Below are 11,705 nucleotides of genomic sequence, written 5' to 3'. Positions count from 1 at the left end.
ATGCTTCACAACTCCTTGTTCAAGCTCTTGTTCTGTCCAGGCTGGACTATTGCAATGCTCTCTTGGCAGGTCTTCCAGCCAGTTCTATCAAACCTTTACAATTAATCCAGAACGCGGCAGCAAGATACATTTTTAATGAGCCGAAAAGAATGCACGTCACACCTCTGTTTATCAGTTTACACTGGCTACCAATAGCTGCTCGCATAAAATTCAAGGCATTAATGTTTGCCTACAAAACCACCACTGGCTCTGCAGTCTGCACCCCTTTACCTAGATTCATTACTTCAGACTTATGTGCCCTCTAGAAGCTTGCGTTCTGCAAGTGAACGTCGCTTTATTGTGCCATCCCAAAGCAGCACAAAATCACTTTCACAGAGTTTTAAATTAAATGTTCCCTCCTGGTGGAATGACCTGCCCAACTCAATCCATCTTCAAGAATCGGCTAAAAACACATCTCTTCCATCTTTATTTGACCCTTTAAATCTAGCACTCTCTATTCTAATTCTATTCTTTAAAAAAAACTTGTAAAAAAACTTTTAAACTTGCACTCCATTCATTTACTGCTTGTTGTTTTTGAAAAATCCCATACCCTGCCTTTAAGCTAACTGAGACTTGTTATAGCACTTGCATATCATTGCTCTTTTGTTGATTTTGATTGCTCCATTGTCCTCATTTGTAAGTCGCTTTGGATAAAAGCGTCTGCTAAATGACTAAATGTAATTGTGATCTTAAGATGAAATGTTGTCTATGTGTACAAATGTTCTTTGTCTGCGACGGCTGTAGACAGAAGAAAGCTCCATCCGTTTCCATCCTTTCCTCCTGTCCTGTACCATCATGGGGAAAGAGAAGATCCACATCAACATTGTGGTCATCGGCCATGTTGATTCTGGGAAATCCACCACCACTGGGCATCTCATCTATAAATGTGGAGGAATTGATAAAAGAACCATCGAGAAGTTTGAAAAAGAGGCTGCTGAGGTAGGCAAACAGGATCTCAAACAATTTGGTGTTCAAGTGGAGTGAAATGGCTACGTTAGAAGCCAGATTCTGAATAATTTTAAGTTGGTAAAGTAATAAACATTGATCAAATGAAAAAGGAGTCGAGTTGAACCTTCCATTTAAATTTAAGTGACCTTATCGGCATAGCCAAATCCCTGATGCTTTGTGAGAATTGTGGTCTGTGCTGAATGATGGGTAACTCCAACCCACTTACTGTGTAGGGTAATTATGTAAGAATCTCATCATGAATCACACTATGCCTTCTCCTTTCGTTCACTGGAGAGCAGAGGGAGAGTTGCTGTGTAATTACATTGAGACATTTACTCTTTGGAAGACGCCGTTGGAAATGAAAGGAAAAGATAAATGGATTTCTGGAGCAGGCAGAACCATTAGTCAGGCCCTGCACTTCTGTCTTCCTGACGCACATTAGACTGCGAGAATGAGACCTGAGTAAATGGGTGCAATCCCAGTGGGTCTGACACCTCACCTCTGTCTTTGAGGGTAACTTGTTCTTCAAGTAGCAAAATGAAGGGTAGTAAAACTCTGTGTGCACCACGAAGCCTGTTGGATTTGTGTTATAGGTTTCCTAAATATTAGGTACATTGATAAGCTTGACACTGAATATTATCGGTCTTAGCAGGGGTTTTTACCAACAACAGGGATGGGCAACTCCAGTCCTCGACAGCCATTGTCCTGCAGAGTTTAGTTCCAATCCTAATCGAACAAACCTGAAAATGTTTACTTTTGTCTTCAGGATTCCTTGAAAATGACAGGCAGGTGTGTTTGATTAGGGGTGAAACTAAACTCTTCAGGACAGTGGCGCTCCAGGACCGCAGTTGCCCATCCCTGACCTACAAGCTTCTTTATCCGAGCAGGACTGTGTTGGATCATTGTGAAAACTGTTAAACAGTTTATAAGAGCGTGAGTTGTCTAGAGCAACTGCCTTGCTCAAGGGCACAAGATACGGACACTTCTAGGACTTGAACCTATAACATTCCAGTTGTGAAATTTGTCATAAGACTTATTATAAGCTCAGTCAGCTGGGGTAAGTGATTTAACTCAATGGAACAATGTTGAGGCATAGTGTGTGGACCCCTGTGGGATAAGAACCCATAACCTTCCATCTGTGCAAACTGTTAAGAGGCTTATTACAAAGACAGTCAGCTGGGGTAAGTGATTTAACTCAGTGTCACAAAGCTGAGGCATAGTGTATGGACCCCTGTGGGATATGAACCTACAACTTTCCATTTGTGAAACTTGGTAAAAGACAACAAAGTGCTGATGTAGGTACGATGTAAGTTAGAGATTCATTTATCATACCGTGTATGGACAGCTTTATTGATTATGAGAGGAGTTATGAGTGCTTAAACACTAGCTAGACTGAATGCTCATTAAGAGTGTGTTCTTTTACTGCGTGATTCAGTATAATAAAATGCATTTAGAATGCTCCCAAAATTCAAGATATGGGGGCAGAAAATTTATATATATTATTTCATCAAAAAATCACAAATGTGATATTGATTTTATACTTCGAACGAGCCGTTTTAGGTAGGTGTGGCTGACTCTGAACTTTTATAAAGAATATATTTGAGACTTTAGTCTTTGCAACTTTACAGATCTTCTTTATGCACCAAGAGCTTGTAACACTCCAAAGAGAAAGGAAAAATTGAAATCGCATCATATGACCCCTTTAAATGATTCGGTTCAACCGCAATGACTCGCTTAACAGTGACTTGCTGCCACCTACTGGCGGTTTTAATTTCACATTTAAAGTACCTTTTTATATATATTTTTAAATAATTTCAAATATCAGTATTCAACGTTTTAAGATTATAATATCAAACCATTATTTATGCATTTGTAACTGCAGGTTAGAGCATTCATGCCTTGCATTAAACAGTGTATGCATCTAATGCCACTTCAGATGCAGCTTCTGTGTTTCCTCTGCATTGCATTAATTTTGTTGATAATGATTTTATTTGTTTGGTAACTGCCCCAAATGTCTTATTATTATAATTGACTTTATTGATTAAATATAAGACACACTTCTAAAAAAAAAATGGCTTTACAAAGGTAAAAATGCCCTTAAAGGGTAAAAATCATTTTAAACTTGCTGGAAAAGATTAATTTCTGTCACTGCTGTGAACTGACCACCACACAGAGTCAGCTGTCCATGACAGTCCTAAAGCGCAACACACTCAGCAAAATACTGTCTGATTATCAATCATTATCGATAAAAACCCAGAAAATATAGAGATATAATTTTTTAAGCGTCAAGTCTGTGGAGGAGGGGCCAGGTGAAAAAACCCTCTCCAATATTTTGAATTTGGACTGCAATACCTAGTTCAACCACTCGGTGTCAATCCTACATACAGCACCTTTAACCCTACAAAAGCAGAGATTCATTACCCTGGGTAAAAAGTAGCTTTATACTGGTATTCAGAATTCTACCTCTGGAACACCACTATACATTCCAAGCAAAATATCAATGTTTGAGAAGTTATTACAATATAGGTGTTGGTTTTTGCTCAAATAACATATGTACTGTCATAATCTTTGAATATGATTGCTTTTGTGTGTCCACACAACACAACAATTTTTTCCTCAGTGAAGGCGTTTACCCCCTGCATGCTCACATACTTTTGTTTTGGCAGATGGGAAAAGGTTCCTTTAAGTATGCCTGGGTTCTGGACAAGCTGAAGGCCGAGAGGGAGAGAGGAATTACCATAGACATCTCACTCTGGAAGTTTGAGACCACCAAGTACTACATAACTATAATAGATGCTCCAGGACACAGAGACTTCATCAAGAACATGATCACTGGGACATCTCAGGTATTTTACAGGAATTAGTGGCTTATCGATGCTTGGTTAGAAGCTCCCTACCAGCCTGTAGATTGAGTGACCCATGCAAAACATTAGTATGTGTATCTTTAAACAATGTGGCTCTCTCTTCCAGGCGGATTGTGCTGTTCTAATTGTGGCAGCTGGAGTGGGTGAATTTGAGGCGGGCATCTCTAAAAATGGGCAAACAAGGGAACACGCCCTGCTGGCCTACACGCTGGGCGTCAAGCAGCTGATTGTAGCCGTCAACAAGATGGACTCCACGGAGCCATCCTACAGTGAGAAACGCTATGATGAGATTGTTAAAGAAGTGAGCGCTTACATCAAAAAGATCGGTTATAGCCCCGCCTCGGTGCCCTTCGTCCCAATTTCAGGTTGGCACGGCGACAACATGCTGGAACCGTCTTCTAATGTGAGTCTCCTTGGCATGTGTGTGTTCGTTTTCAGCAATGACCTCATACCGTTTGGCAGTTTCCAATTAAACTGTTGGCAGAATGCTAGTGATTTGATTAATAAAATCATCTCATTTGTGCTGTGCAGATGCCGTGGTTTAAAGGCTGGAAGCTGGACAGAAAGGAGCAGCATGCCAGTGGCGTGACTCTACTGGAAGCTCTCGATACCATCATGCCTCCAGCACGCCCCACTGACAAACCCTTACGTCTGCCCCTACAAGACGTCTACAAGATTGGAGGTGAGATTAACCCACACATTTTATAGGATGATGTCATTCTAAGATCAGCTTGTCGTTATATTTTGAGTTCAGAAAGCTTTGCTACATCACTATGTGTACAGAACATGGTTATTCAGAGATGCCATGTCTTGCTCCTCAGGTATAGGGACCGTGCCGGTGGGCAGAGTGGAGACGGGCATCCTCCGGCCCAGTATGGTGGTGACCTTTGCCCCAGTCAATATCACTACAGAAGTGAAGTCGGTGGAGATGCATCACGAGTCTCTGAGTGAAGCTATGCCGGGAGACAACGTGGGCTTTAATGTGAAGAATGTGTCTGTAAAAGACATAAGAAGAGGTAACGTTTGTGGGGACAGTAAGTCAGACCCGCCTCAGGAAGCATCAGGGTTTACAGCACAGGTGGGATAACAGTCTTTGTCAAATTGTTTGTTTGTCTCGATATCTTTCTTTATCTCTATCTGGATTTCTATTCTTTCTCTCTTTTTATCAGGTCATCATTTTGAATCACCCGGGACAGATCAGCGCAGGTTACTCTCCTGTCATAGACTGCCACACAGCTCACATTGCCTGTAAGTTTGCTGAGCTTAAGGAGAAGATCGATCGCCGTTCAGGCAAGAAGCTGGAAGACAACCCCAAAAGCCTGAAGTCTGGAGATGCCGCCATCGTGGACATGATCCCAGGAAAACCAATGTGTGTGGAGAGCTTCTCTCAGTACCCTCCACTAGGTATGTTTTCACTTCCTAACCTTTCATGAAATGGCTTATGAATCAATTTGCCGTTTTTTGTTTTAAAGTTTAGTTTCACTTGGCTTTTTGTTTTCTTTTATGGTTTGTTTTGATTCTTTTTTTGATTTACTTTAGTTTTTTATTCTGCTTGCTTTTATGTTTTGTTTTGTTTTGCTTTAAATTTAGTTTTTCTTATTGTTTGGGTTTGCTTTATTTTATGTTTTGATTTGCTTTGCTTTTATGTTTTGTTTTGTTTTCTTTTTTGTTTTGTTTTTCATCGTTTTCCTTTTTTGTTTAGTTTTGCATTGCTTATTTATTTATTTTATTATTTTTTTCAGCATTTCTAACAATACAAATATTTCTTTTGGCCGCTTATTAATGGTAACATAGATAGGGTGGAAAATATTCATAGAAATTAACTTGAAGGCATCTTACAGCCACATAAAAAACATTAAAAAGGATAGTAGAAATAATTTTAACATCGAAAAAAAAAATCACTCAACAATTTGTATGTCAAACCCACACATCAATATAAGATATAATAAAACCTTGTGCAAGGCTCTGCTAATTAGTTCCTTGATATTTTTATCACAACTCACTGCTGGTCTCATGATTAATGAGATTCACTGCAGTCGATCCTGACTCATCAGTGATGTGAGACTCCACATCATCCTTTTGAAAACATGAGTTCATGATTTTCACGTTTCTCTCTCTGGATTACATTTCCTCAGATGCTGCAACTCCAATAAAACTGATGATTAGGCCTGTTTCATTATACATTCTCTCATGTCTTTTGACCCGCTGTTTCACTGCGACATATAATTTTTATTGCATCTTGTTCTCATTATTTTCCCCCCTAAAATCTCCATTAAAACCAGTGTTCACAAAGAAAGTCTTGTTTTTGTTAGGCACAGTTCTGACAGATGACTTGTGGTTGAGTTTAAGTCTTTAGTCAGGTTACACAAACACACTAGGTTTTTATGAAGCAATTTTCATGTTAAAAGAAATGTGTGTGTTTCTGTGTTTTCCCAGGACGTTTTGCTGTCAGAGATATGAGACAGACTGTTGCAGTCGGTGTCATCAAAAGCGTGGACAAGAAGATCGGCGGCAGCGGGAAAGTGACCAAATCTGCCCAGAAAGCTCAAAAATCTGGCAAATGAATCTGAATCTCCAAGTTACCTTGTCACCTCAGGCCCCGACCCAGCTTACATGCCCCTCTCATCTGGGCATGCTCAGTCTGTTCCCCCTGTGTGCTTGAAATATACACTCGAACCAACGCAGGACTGCGGCTCTCTAGGACCGAACTTGCCTACCCCTGGTCTGGGTGAAGGGATCATTATCGACTATGAGTCTTAAAACCAATGTAAAATAAAAAGTTTTCTCCATATTTTATGAATAATTTCATTAAAATTGATAGTCCGGTCCTTGGATCTAAATTTTGGGGTCTTAAATTGTCTTTAGACTTTGAGAGAGCTAGGTCAGAGCTTTAGGCTCCCGTTGTAGGGTCTGGTATTGGTCTAGGCATGAATCAGTATAGCCACAAGATGTCACTAGTGTATTTCCCTGAAGGTGACTAGTGAGCTTTTGGTCGGATCTCGCTCTCTCTTTTTTTTACAAAGATAATGTTTGTCTCTTGACTTCTAGCTTAAATCAAAAGTCCAAAGTGCTGAAACTCCGAGAAAAAACAGTTTTTCTCAGTTTATAATGTTTGGGTTCTCAAAACTGTTTATTGAAATCTAAGGTTACTTCATGCATGCACAGAGTTCACAAGCCATTGAACCCACATGTTTTTTTTTCTTTATTATTTCACTTTTATTGAGCAATGCAAGGCACTTAAAGGCTTTTAATAAGCAAAGATAATCTTTAAAATGGTGGTCTTTACAGGAGAAGTGCATTCTGGTTAGGGTCTGCACACAGTGCAGCAGAACGGTTTTAATGAAAGAGTTTTGTGCATTGAAAAGCTTTCTCTTTTTTTCTTGTCACTATCGGTTCTTCAGAATTCCACTCACTGCTTTTTAAATGGAGTTTTAAATGAATCGGAGGCTGAATCACAGCAGTTAATGGTGGTCGGCTCTTTCCCTGTTGGGGTATGAATGGCGATGGAGGCCAGAAGCAGTCTTTTGAAATGATAAGTGAAATAATTACGGTGAGTGAGTAGAAATGCCCGCAGAAGGGCCGTGGGGTTGGGGTGTTGTGTTTGGGGCAGCGGGAAAGTGACCAAATCTGCCCAGAAAGCTCAAAAATCTGGCAAATGAATCTGAATCTCCAAGTTACCTTGTCACCTCAGGCCCCGACCCAGCTTACATGCCCCTCTCATCTGGGCATGCTCAGTCTGTTCCCCCTGTGTGCTTGAAATATACACTCGAACCAACTGGAGCCTGATGGACTGAAGGAAATAATGAAAGACTGACATTATTACATTTTGACTGGTTGCACTGTATGTTCACTTTTAAAGATCGGCACACATGTTGCATGGATGTCTGTCTTGATATATGCACGGCATCTATTAAATGAATGTAGCTGGTATTGCTGAGTAGTGTGTGTGTGTGTGTGTGTGTGGTGTGCAGTTGAAAACAAACCAAGTGGAAAACTGCTCTTTGACCAGAATAATAGTGATTATGTCCAAAGGAAATAAAATGCTGAGGTTTTGTATAGTTTATAACTGAGCATTGATGGAAGGCTAATTGATCCAAAGCACCATTTATCTCTTTTCAGATCCTTGCAGCTGAAACCTGTGATGAATAAATAAAATATTGCCCAAGTACATGAGTTTATAAATTAAATGTGTTTTTGTTGTCTCTGAGGAGAAGAAAATGTAATCAGACATTAGTTTCAAAAGTTCATTAGTTCACATGGATATTTAATGCATAAGAGAGATATGGAAGAGACAGGCAGGTCTGGTTGCTGTCTGCAATGAAGAGCCTTGAGCTAAGATTAGATTCTGAGCTTTACTGTGTCCTCTGGGCATGACTACAGCGGAAACAGGTCGTCAGATGAAGGATGCAAACAGAGTTCCGGGATGGACTGAGATAAGTGGCAGTTTATATAGGTGCAGTGTTTTAATGAACTTGAGGCTCTAGTAATGGAGAGAGAATGTAAAAACATCTGTCAAATAAACTAGAAGAAGCCAAGTGATGACAGAATATTAACTTTGAAAGATAAATATTTATACTGTAAATATTAATCTTTAGATCTTCGCTTTTGGGTCCTTACACGGTTCAAACGTTTGGAGTACGTTCGATTTTTGGTTTGTTTGTTTGCTTTTGAAAGCCTCTTATTCTCACCAAGGCTGCATTAATTTGAAAATGATAAAAATACAGTAAAAACATAATATTGTGAAATATTTTTACAATGTAAAACAACTGCTTTCTATTGGAATAAATTGTCTAATGTAGTTTATTCCTGTGATACAAAGCTGAATTTTCAGCATAATTCCTCCAGTTTTCAGTGGCACATGATACTTAAAAGATAATTATAATATGTTGATTTGGTGCTCAAAAACATTATCAGTAATGTTGAAGGGAGTTACAACAGCATTTATTTGAAATAGATTTTTTTGTAACAACGTAACAATCACTACTATAATCAGTTTGTCTATGTTGAGTAAATGTATTAATAAAAAAAAATCGTACTGACCCCAAACATCATATTAATCTGATTATTATTGTGTTCTAGAAATCTGAATCACATGCCTTGCTCTAGAAGGCTCAGTTGAATATATACTTTTAAGTCATAAAATGTGACCTTGGTCTGGGTCAGGGGTAGGCAAGTTCGGTCCTAGAGAGCCGCAGTCTTTTCTTGTCACTATCGGTTCTTCAGAATTCCACTCACTGCTTTTTAAATGGAGTTTTAAATGAATCGGAGGCTGAATCACAGCAGTTAATGGTGGTCGGCTCTTTCCCTGTTGGGGTATGAATGGCGATGGAGGCCAGAAGCAGTCTTTTGAAATGATAAGTGAAATAATTACGGTGGGTGAGAAGAAATGCCCGCAGAAGGGCCGTGGGGTTGGGGTGTTGTGTTTGGTGTGATAAATTAAATCGTCAGGCCTTTTGTCCAGCCTTTCAACGTAGGGACATGAATCATACCCCTGTTGAGTCCACGAAAACAGTCAAAGGGATCGACTGGAATACTAACTTACTGCCTACAACACGGTACATAAGCTCTGTTTCAAAAACTACTGAGCTGCCTAGCAAGACAGTATTTTTAGGGCTGATAAGAAAAGATCCGGATGTGACAGATCTTTTTAGTATTATTAGATGGATCTGTTTAGTATTATTTATATACATTATATTTTTTTAATTAGCCGTTATTTTATAGTTGAATTTTTTTAAGTTGAATTAATTTAGTTGAATTAATTTTGTTCTGTACGTCTGTAATTTTTATTAGCTTTAGTTTTTATTTTTACTGATTTAAATTTTTTTTCATTTCAGTTATTAGTTTTAGTAATTTTATTCATTCATGCAAATGTTATTGTTAAATTCTGGTAAACAGAAAGTTTATCGTAATGTAAGATAAATACTTATCTGAAAGTATTAGTTTTTTGGGTTGAAAACCATGTAATATGATTGTTTTATTGAATCACTGGCTTATTTTAATAGGTCAGGTTTTGTACGTGGATTGCTTTGGATGTTTCTTTGATGGCGAGCCACCCAGCTTGAATCTGAAGGAAGAAGAGGACAAAAGTTAGGAAGATTTACAAGAACTGAAACTTTCGCTTTTCTATTCAAGAGGAAAGGATTTCTGGATACACTGTGGACAGTGAATTACTGTTACATCGTTGGAGTTGAGATAAGTGATTGAGAATCTGAACTTTATCTGAAATCAGAACGGTTTTGGACAGATTTGAACTGAACTGTGATTTAATTCCAAAAGAGGATTCTTTAAGGAATATTTATATTTTTTGTACAGTGAATGTGGGTTGCATACCTGAAAATAAGAGTTTAATTCATTGTGTGGGTAACTAAGAGTATACCACCAAAGATTTAATTGAGTACTCAAAGCCAGTTTAATTTTCATTTCAATTTAATATTGAAATTTGGTGTTTATCTGTTAATTTACATTGTTTGTTTATTCTCTATATTATTTTCTTTAAAAAGGCCTATTGCATACATTTGGGGAAAAATTTAATTAAAAGTACTATACTTACCATAATACTTGTTTGTGAGTTTCCAGTGATTACCCATCTCTAGAGAGCCGCTCCTATATTTTCTGATTCGCAGTTAGTACATGGTGAATCCTAAAATACTTATCCTAAAAATACACTTAATTGAACAAAGCGTGTACTCCGTGCTACATTTGCACTCTAAGAAAAGTCTGTAAAGATAAGGCGCAATGTACTTTGTTATGTTAATATGAAGGAATTTTCTTTTTTCTTTTCTTATTTTTACTTATGTTTTACCTATATTTTGAATTACACTTGCATTGCATTGCGTTTTAGGGTTAAAGGAAATGTCCGTAAAATTAACGGGGAAAAAAGTAATGATTTTCTGCCAGGACATTATCTGTTTTTCTGTGGAATTCTATTTTACAGTTTAGTAAACAGTAACAACATTGATACTACTCTGTTTTCTATACAAGAAATATTACGAGTAGTATGGTGCTAGTATGCCATTCTAAATTGAGCCAGTGTATTCATAGGTCATATGAGTATACATGGAGAAATTGTACAGTACAGTCTACATACTGCCAACTCTATATGGAAATATTAAATTCATACTATGAACATAGCCACAGGGTAATATGCAGGAATGCATGGAGATAGAATATGCTGTACATCCAGAGTTTAAGGCGTGAACTAAAAACAACATTTCTACAAAATTTTGACTTGTAATACCAAAGTTAACATAATAAGTAGAAGTAAGACTCAGGTGTGTTTTTATGTATTTACAGTGTGGGAATTTGAAAACAGTGCATGTGGCCTTATCAGTATCCAGTGGTCTTCTACTTTGCACTGACATTTACAGGAAGTAATTGGCTGTGGAGAGCAGAGAGACCTTGTTGACCTAAGGAATCCTTCTCTTTTGTGGACATACTCAGTCCTCGGGGAGGCCATAGAGAACTGGAACCTATAACAAGAGATTTCTGCTCGGTAAATATGTGGACAATACCAGAGAAACTCTAGTGTTTACTGCTACCGCTTAAAGGGATAATTCACCCAAAAATGAAAATTTGATGTTTATCTGCTTACCCCCAGGGCATCCAAGATGTAGGTGACTTTGTTTCTTCAGTAGAACACAAACGAAGATTTTTAACACAAACCGTTGCAGTCTGTCAGACTTATAATGGAGGTGAATAGGAATCACGGCTTTGAGTAAAAAAAAAAAAATACACAAACAAAACCAAATTAAACCCTGCGGCTCGTGACGATACACTGATGTGTAAAGACACAAAACGATCGTCTGTGCAAGAAACCAAACAGTATTTATATCGTTTTTTACCTCTGATTCACCG

At 38.2% G+C, this 11,705-nt stretch overlaps 1 protein-coding gene across 2 annotated transcripts in view; it reads left to right on the top strand.

Annotated features, from left to right (window-relative positions):
- The window catches only part of eef1a2 (eukaryotic translation elongation factor 1 alpha 2), an 11,681-nt gene extending 3,666 nt beyond the window's left edge, over window positions 1-8,015 (top strand). Inside the window, exons 2-9 of one of the 2 annotated variants that reach the window (XM_016533004.1) lie at window positions 784-978; window positions 3,654-3,833; window positions 3,958-4,254; window positions 4,383-4,533; window positions 4,673-4,929; window positions 5,021-5,255; window positions 6,288-6,381; window positions 7,477-8,015. In XM_016533004.1, coding sequence (XP_016388490.1) covers window positions 835-978; window positions 3,654-3,833; window positions 3,958-4,254; window positions 4,383-4,533; window positions 4,673-4,929; window positions 5,021-5,255; window positions 6,288-6,381; window positions 7,477-7,510 — 1,392 coding nt within the window. In that variant the 5' untranslated portion in view covers window positions 784-834 and the 3' untranslated portion in view covers window positions 7,511-8,015. Of the gene's footprint in view, window positions 1-783; window positions 979-3,653; window positions 3,834-3,957; window positions 4,255-4,382; window positions 4,534-4,672; window positions 4,930-5,020; window positions 5,256-6,287; window positions 6,526-7,476 lie in introns of those variants that run through there. The other variant, XM_016533003.1, reaches the window with a different exon arrangement.
- The last annotated feature ends 3,690 nt before the right edge of the window (window positions 8,016-11,705 follow it).

This window comes from Sinocyclocheilus rhinocerous, unplaced genomic scaffold (assembly GCF_001515625.1).
Source record: "Sinocyclocheilus rhinocerous isolate Xijiao unplaced genomic scaffold, SAMN03320098_v1.1 scaffold184, whole genome shotgun sequence".
NCBI lineage: Eukaryota > Metazoa > Chordata > Actinopteri > Cypriniformes > Cyprinidae > Sinocyclocheilus > Sinocyclocheilus rhinocerous.
This window is presented reverse-complemented; position numbering and strand designations above follow the sequence as displayed.